This window comes from Triticum urartu, chromosome 3 (assembly GCF_003073215.2).
Source record: "Triticum urartu cultivar G1812 chromosome 3, Tu2.1, whole genome shotgun sequence".
NCBI lineage: Eukaryota > Viridiplantae > Streptophyta > Magnoliopsida > Poales > Poaceae > Triticum > Triticum urartu.
Window position 1 is genome coordinate 401,900,098 of NC_053024.1, and position 8,200 is coordinate 401,908,297.

At 41.5% G+C, this 8,200-nt stretch overlaps 1 protein-coding gene across 2 annotated transcripts; it reads right to left on the bottom strand.

Moving 5' to 3' along the window:
- Positions 1 to 583: 583 nt before the first annotated feature.
- On the bottom strand, positions 584 to 7,243 carry LOC125544117 (serine/threonine protein phosphatase 2A 55 kDa regulatory subunit B beta isoform-like). 2 transcript variants are annotated; one of them, XM_048707693.1, is made up of 14 exons: positions 6,921 to 7,243; positions 5,031 to 5,134; positions 4,816 to 4,911; positions 4,614 to 4,733; positions 4,104 to 4,268; positions 3,824 to 3,915; positions 3,181 to 3,299; positions 2,637 to 2,760; positions 2,380 to 2,503; positions 1,812 to 1,880; positions 1,613 to 1,704; positions 1,452 to 1,529; positions 1,233 to 1,300; positions 584 to 1,146 (listed from the first exon to the last, which is right to left on the bottom strand). In XM_048707693.1, the coding sequence occupies exons 1-14, from the start codon at positions 7,039 to 7,041 to the stop codon at positions 1,010 to 1,012; spliced, it is 1,509 nt and encodes a 502-aa protein (XP_048563650.1). In that variant the 5' UTR covers positions 7,042 to 7,243; the 3' UTR covers positions 584 to 1,009. The 2 variants fall into 2 exon arrangements, with proteins under 2 accessions (XP_048563650.1, XP_048563649.1); XM_048707692.1 differs by having other exon boundaries at positions 4,101 to 4,268; positions 6,921 to 7,242.
- Between the last annotated feature and the right edge of the window lie 957 nt (positions 7,244 to 8,200).

Genomic DNA, 8,200 nt, shown 5'->3' on the forward strand with positions numbered 1-8,200 from the left:
TATTTATTAGATATAAAAAGTACATCGTTCATGAGGATCATTACAATTTCATCTACAGGTTCCTCAAACCAGACAGAAGTCAAAGAAAATCTAGCTAATTTAGCAAGCTCGTGAGCTACTTTATTTGCTTCTCTATTACAATGTTCAAATCTAGTAATACTAAAATCACAAGCGTAATGAAAACAATCGTCAAAGATTGCTGCTGCCACACCCGCTGATTGTCCTCCATCCTGCATAGTATAAACTACCTCCAGGTTATCTAAGTTAATAATAAGGCGATTACATCCCGCCCTTGGCGCCAGAGTTAAACCAAACTTGAGAGCAAGGGCTTCTACCATCAGCACATCTGCCCTGATAAATTACCTCCAGAATGAATTTAATTTCAAATGCTTGTACTTTTGAAGGCATTTGAGGTATAAAGAAACAAGCCTACAGGATGATATCAGTATTTGTTAGTGATGCAAGAAATAAAACATGTCACTCACATAGCTTTTCTGCTCACGCAACAAATGGACATCGCAGAACATGTGCAGTAGACAGCAGTTTCCATATAGCACGGTGTCTGTAGTGACGCCGGGAGGAATGAGAAAGGTCACTATTGAAATAGAAAATTATCAAAAACATGAATGCCCCTGATGTTACAAGCCCCACGATTCCATCACAACTGCAGGTCATCCCCTTGTCATCTACTGGAGATGCCCAAAAGTTTTGTTCCTTCCAAATGGTGAACCAGAATCTTATCTTAAAACCTAAATGAACCTATAGGGGAAAGACAGGCCTTTCCCCTATAAAATAAAAAAATAATCAGAATCAAGCTGCTTCCCGGGAATGATCCAGTCACTTCCTCTTGGACTCTTGGACAGCTCTATATATGGAACTCAAAAGAACAGCATGTGACTGGCCCAAAATACACCATCTCCCTGATTTGCCGCACCAGGGATAATGTAACTCCTCTTCTCGCCGGGAGCAGCTACCAAAAAATACTCTCCCTTCGCTCATTTCCCGTGTTTTACGCATAGTACATGTACAAGCTGTTGGCTGCAGCACAGGCAATTAAATTTTCGAACGGGTGCCATGCCAAATGGAGCAGTTTTGTGCTTAAGTCGTAGGAGTTCCCGTTCGCATCTATTCCGGTGTTCTCTGCACCTGCATAAGATTTACAATATAAATAGCTGCAATGAAAAGCCTCTGCAGCTCAAGTACTAAGCATAAATAGCTGCAATGAAGCTAACCTCGTCTAACAACCCTTGTCAGACTACCTAGAGATCTCGCAGGCCGTGCGGGATTCTGAATCTGCCTTCTGCAAAAGTAGGAAAAATGATGGAATCAAGAAGCCCTAGCACCATGGTATATTATTTTAGCAACCATTGGTAAACAAACAATCAATTTCACAAGCACGCATAGTAGCAGCGAACATACACTGATTTATATGATGTGAAAAGAGGAATTACCTTGTGGGGTTTCGAGTTGCTTCAAGCGTTGTCACCTCGCTGCCACCAGCACCACAATTGAACACTCGGAAAATATTGCTGAAGGAACACAGATTAACGAACCATTAATTCCATGAAGGAAACTAAGTTGTGCTACAACGGAGCTGAGCATACCAACTTACCTGTAAGAACCAGTTGCTACTCGCAACCCATCACCACTTTGACAACATTCAAATTTGTCAAAAATCGAGTCATTTTCATATAAATCACATAACTGCAGTTTAAGAAAACACGTGAAATAGAGTTACTCCAGAGAAATATGAGTTGCTCATCATCCTCAAAGAACTATCAAATCATGGATCTTAACATCGGAGAAATTACCTTAGGCCTTAGGTACTCGTGAACCTGGAACGTTGCAACTGGACCAGAATCCATATTAACATCCCATAGCTGTAATAGGAGATAAACAATCTAATCGTGGAAAAGCACCAAAATAGAACTGTTTGCAATATGATTGCTACTGGGTTACTGCAGATAGATAACGCTTACATAGCTAAATGTAGTAGTATACTACCTAAGTTCTATAGAGCAGCAGCTTCAATGATGAAACGAACTACTAAGTACAAGAAATAATTTAAGCATTACAAAGATAGACAGAGTGATGGCACATTGGTGATTGTATGACTATGATTGATTTGTGAAGAGTGAATTGTGTATATATAAAGGGTCACCTCAATCAGAACCTACGGGTTGATCTTCAATATCAGCTTACAAAGAAAATAAAAATATCTCTACAGTAGACATGTTAACTTGGTTATACTGTATCAGGGATTACAATGCAATCAACTACTTTCATTTTAATTGAGGAAACAAAGTGCAGGGTGGGGGTCAACAAATGAATTGATTATGGAACTTAGAGCAGTCGCGCAAAGAAATTTCAGAAAGAGACCTTCAAAGTCATGTAGTCACGACTCAGAATATGTCTCCCATCCATGGAGAACTTTATGTCAGAAATTGAGGCTATAATCTCAGTAAAAAAGGATCTTGAACCTGGGGCCTCATGCTGCTCAAAGCTACAAGAGCAAAAGGCAACTTTAAGATGATCAATTTGAGACAGTGCTAACAAATCAATGTCCACTGTTTGTTCTTCTAAACATAGTACTGAATATTGAAATATTAAAAGGAACAAGTCAAATGGAAGCTCACAGTTTGGAGTGAGTATCACAAAGAGCTGATTGCCGCAGGTCAACGAGTCGAATGGAGCCCTTTGAGCTACTATATGCCAGTGTATTACAGTGAGAAGGGTGGAACTCCGCAGATGTTATAACCTCTGCAGATTTACAGAACAAAAACGTAACTGCCAGAGACATGTTAAGCAAACAGATATCACCTCAAAAACTTGAAGAACATGTAAATACAAAGGTCAATTAGGATAGACCTCTAACACCTACAACCCGTGTTAGAAGTAAGAACTATGCATCCATTTCACCTAAAACCAATTTTAGTCCAATATTTCGTTATTTTCATCTAAAGAAATAATGTTCCGATGACTCAGGACCGTATAAACACTTGTAGCTGCAGTATATGACACGAGGACTAAACTAGTCAATCATAGCTGTATGGGAGGGTATCTTTTTCTAACCAAGTGAGTTGAGGCTATAAATGTTTTTGTTCTCGAACATATAGCTTTAGCTATACAAAGCATGCTTCTAGAAAGCACAGCTGAGAGTTTGTAGATTGGAAGTTATACCGGTGAGATCCTCCATGTTCGTTGGTTTAACGTCAACAATGTTGAAACTTTGATTGCTAATTTCCAAATTCCAAAGATTTATCCGCAAATCATCTGCTGATATAAATGTCTCACCATCACTGCGAAGGAAAGAACAAGAAGCAATTTATGTCACTGCATAAAAACGAACAGATTTTAGCTAAGCTGAATGAACGTACATGAGGTGCACAACAGTAAAGTATATACTCCCGGTGACTACCTTGAAAGTGGGAGATCATGCATTAAAAGAGAATTATGTTTGTACATGCAAGGGTGGGTGACTTTATTTAGGTACTTGAGCAAGTCGGAAAACAAGCACATATGTACATCATGTTAGACTATGTGCACCAGCAAAAAAAGATGCAAATTTATGAACAGACATGCACCACACTAGTTTGGAGGACATTTAATCATATCACTGCATGATTTTTCGTAGGTATAATCCTGCATGTATATAATTAACTCTATATATGAAGACTAAATAAATGTGTATTATGCAGAACAACTCGGGTGAACTTTACCCATACTTCCAAAGTTAGCGTCATGAGCTTGTAAGGTTTGCAAGTCAACTTTGTAATATTAACTACGGTACAACTAATTGTTAAGCATCAGTAATGTCCAAGACCTGTTATTTGAAATGGAATTGATATGGTAGTCATGTGCATGAGCATAGACTCTACGGCAATTTGCAGCGAGACTTGTTTCCTGGCTTGTTACCTGTTGTATAGGAATGGTTAGGTAAATGTAGTAAATCAAGAAGATACAGGTAAAATCAAGGACAGGTATCAGACTGAGAATCATATGAAGATCATGTTCAGCTCAACAAGAAGATCAGAAATTAACACGATGGTAGTGTCTGATAAGTTCAAAAAATAATTCTTCAGATTTGAGTTGAGTACAACTACCACAGGCAGGCGAAGTAAAGGAAGTCCACCAGGCTTCAAAATTCCACCATTTGGAGTACGTGCGCTTGAACCACACATAGTACTGCCAGCAGGGCTACCATTTGCAGGAGCATTTGAAGGGTTCATATTCATCTCACATATTTTTTTAACCTTCTTTTCTTGGACCTATACAAGTTAGCTTCATTAAGCACAAATTCTTTCTCAGTTGCACCTTACTATGCAAATAGTAAATAGACCTTCAAAAGAGTAGGTAAATAAAGTAACCAAAAACGTATTCACACAGAGAAATGTGTAAAATGTAAACATAAAACAAAATAAAATCATCAATAGGCTGCACAGACATATGTACATGAAGCAAAAATGTACACCAAGCAGACAAACTAAAAAACATCATAGGGTTGTTTACATTAGCAGATTGACTACAAAAGGTTTTCAAGAAATTGCAAGCTAGAAGGTGTGGAGCAGTTGACTTTAAGAGGAAATGTCCAGTTATTGTTCAATAAAGCATACCTTCCAAAACTTGATCGTTTTGTCATTCGTGGACAGGAGAAACGATGCGCCATTCGTTTCTTGGCACCACTTTATCTTGTTAATCTTCTCTTCAATTTCCAAGCTTTTAAGGTAATCAAACTATTTCCATAACAAGACCGCTTGGTCAAATAGGTACTTCACAAAACTAATGCTGCACTTAACAGTTCTCATAAAGGTATACCTCTGGTTCATGGCTTTGAAACTCAGTTTTGTAACGAAATTCTGGATGCCTGCTGATAGAATAATCGGCTTTCTCAGCATCTTTTCTAGAGACGTGCTAAACAAAAACAGACAGAAAATGTTCAGCCATCGGAGCACAACAATAAAATCCCAGAAGTACATGCATCCTTTGATTTTTTTTTAATCACAAAACACAAGTCAGTTCTATGTACATACATCTTTGGCATCTGTCCTTTCAAACAAAACAACTCGGCCACCTCTGTCTCCAGTGGCAAGATGATGTCCTGATTTATTGAACTCTATTGCCGAGATGATGTCAACTGCAGAGAACAATACGAAAAAACAGTAAGATTAAGTTAATAATGAAGACATACCATATTATGGCAGCCTATAGTTTGGTCATACAAGAAGCATTGGGGATAAACATGTATAATAGCATGCAATCATACATACTTATTAATTTCATGACTAACAAGCACATAGAAAAACAAGGTTAAAAGCCAAGATGCAACAGGAGGAAAAGGTCCCAAGAATAGCACTGTTTTCATCAAGTGTTTGCAAGCCTTCAGTAACTTGAAAGCAGTAGAGTGTCAGTGTTACATGAGCTGTGTGATCAATTGGCATCACAGGTTTTTGAGAACATTGCCACCATGCTCATATGCTCATATACACACCAAACTCCATCAAGTGTGGAAGCTTTTGTAGAAATTGGCCCCACAGGGTTTTGTTCTAGCACCACCACTGAAGCAGTAGATTGACTCATAACAAGTTTAATTCAGCTGAGCAAAACAATAAAAAGACTGAGGATCAACATTAACCAAAACTAAGTGATTGTGTTAAACTAGGTGTTAGGGCTACAGACCAACATAATGGACATGACCAAGCATTTAAAAATCCATGTGATTCACAGATATGACAATCAGAAGCAGATAGTGAAATTAGCAATTAAGATTGAAGAACAAAGCAACAGTTTCATGTTCTATCAAGAGCTTGACCTTCTTTTCCCTAAAAAGGGTTTGACCTTTTAGGTGTATGCCAAGTGACACTGCAGCAAGCTAGATTGGGATAGACGAACAATAATCAAGTATAAAAATGAAAATGAACAGAAACTAAATCCATTCATACATGTTCCAGTGCATGTCCATCTTTGCCTGAAAATCATGAATTCTGTGTTTGGATATTTTTTTTAATCGTCTGCCTACTGTTTCAAGAAATAATAAGGCGTACGCCCAAACCCAAGCTCTATTGTAGCATCCTATTTCATAGCACTAAGCTTACAGAACGACAAGAACAGACAATCATGATTGTTCGACACTCGCTGCACGACAAAATGCATTTGTCTGGCCAGAGTTAATTGTCAACCTAAACACGCAACCGTGATAATTACATATATACAGCCCAACTTATGGTATTCAGCTTGACTCCTATATGACACACTGCTCTACCCAATAAGGGCATCTCCAATGGTTGTAAGATAGTTGTTGGTAGAATTTGCTACATAGGATTTTTGATGATGTGTCATACAATAAATGAGGAAAGAGGGGAAGGTTGTATGTACATGAACCAACACCCCTTACACAAGCTCCAATGTAGAATGAGAGAGCACCTTATTTATTATCTCACATCCTATTGGGCAAACTAGATACAACCCATTGGAGTTGTTGTATGTTAAGGTGTTGGTTGATGACATGGCATATTTTACCAACAAACTAACATACAAACTGTTGGAGATGCCCTGATGGAAAGACCTTGACTGCTCCACAGAATGGCACGGTGCCTACACATGTAGGTACTAGTGAAAACTACCTACACAGCATAAACAACAGGATGCATCACTGATCTGGAGGAGACGAAGCAACAAATCCCACGTCCCCAGTACCAAAGCATCGAGCTTTGGCACAAGATATCCGAAGCCACCTCTACAGCGGGCGAGTTCGTGGGTCGATCCGCGCAGGAATCCCCCAGACATCGCATGATAAGCATCCATTCACGGCTCCTAGCCTCATACACAGCTCGGGAGCAGAGAAACACTAAGATCCAGCTGGTACCAGCGACGAAGAAACCAAAAGGAGGGAGAATAGAGGGCAGAGAGGGGTCGATCGGTACCATCCTGGACGTCCTCGCCGGCGCCACGCTCGCCAAAGACCTGCGAGAACCTCCAGTCGAGCGGCACCTGGGGGGACGGGGCCGGGGCCTCCGTGGGCTCGGGCGCCGCTGCCCCGTTCATCGTGTAGGGTTGGATCGGACGCGTGGGCGCGGGCGCGGTTGGGAGGAGGCGGGGCGGGATCGGTGGCGGGGTTCCCCGGCGACGGCGAGGGGGGTGGCGCGATGGTGCGGTGCTACGCGGCGGGTGTGGCGAGGCCGGCGAGGGTTTGGGGTTTCATGGGGCGAAATGGCCAATAAGAAAGGGAGATTGGGAGGGGAGGAGGGTGGTGGGGGCGGGGGCGGGGGCGCATACGACAACCGAGAGGAAAGGAAGAAAGCAAAAGAAAATGGTTTCCCGATTTATGATGTAGTCATTCTTGGCGTCATCGGTTGCCGTTGCCGGGACCCCCTCGCCGCGACGACGAAAACATGGATGGATGGAGCAATCGGGTTGTCGCATTGTCCTCTCTCTGTCTCTCGAAATAAAAAGAAAATTGCTAGTACTATGTGTCTTTCTTTCAGGATAATAAGTCTCATTTATATGGATAGATATAAGTCACGTGACAAAACTAAAAAAATAGAACGCTAGCCTTTGCGCAAAGGAACATCAGTCAAAACGTAAAATTATAAACAAGACCGAAGAAACTTCTTAGTTTGACACCAACGTCCGTAACCTATCTTTGACACCACCACAACAGTCACTAAAGGAAAAAATGACGGATCACCACCACATCCGAGCTTGACGTGGCTCCATCGCTGATATGCAGCTTTGTGGGCCTCCAAGGTGGCTCGTCAATGGAGGCAAAGCCATTGCCGTTGAACGAATCATAGCAAAGCAACACTTCGGACACTCCGTCGAACTCCAGAGCTGGCTCCCCCTGCATGACTAAGACGTAAGAGGAGGAAACCATACCTCCTTGCCACGATCCACCATCTTCTAGATGTCGCCGATGCAGGCCACAATCTGCGTCTGTTTCTGAACTACCTTTCAAGCTCCGCGTTGACTCTGGAGCAAACATCGTTGCACTGGCGCAGTCCGAGAACACATGTCCATCATGAGGATGTCGCCGCCATCGCACCACCCTTACTTGAACAGACTGGTTTCCAAATCTAACCCCAACGCGGAGCGCCTCGTAGAAGAAGGATCCGAAGTTTTTTTTTATTCGGTGTCGCCATCACCGTCGCAGAGAGCCAAGACGATGAACAGCCCTAACCCTGGGCTACTAATGCTTAAAACGATC

Excerpts from the sequence above, each read along its gene's own strand:
- LOC125544117 (XM_048707692.1), bottom strand. The coding sequence starts at position 7,041 with ATGAACGGGGCAGCGGCGCCCGAGCCCACGGAGGCCCCGGCCCCGTCC. Across the intron at positions 4,734-4,815 it reads TTCAAAGCCATGAACCAGAG|TTTGATTACCTTAAAAGCTT; the intron begins GTATACCTTTAT and ends TTATGGAAATAG. Across the intron at positions 1,530-1,612 it reads GTAGCAACTGGTTCTTACAG|CAATATTTTCCGAGTGTTCA; the intron begins GTAAGTTGGTAT and ends GTGTTCCTTCAG.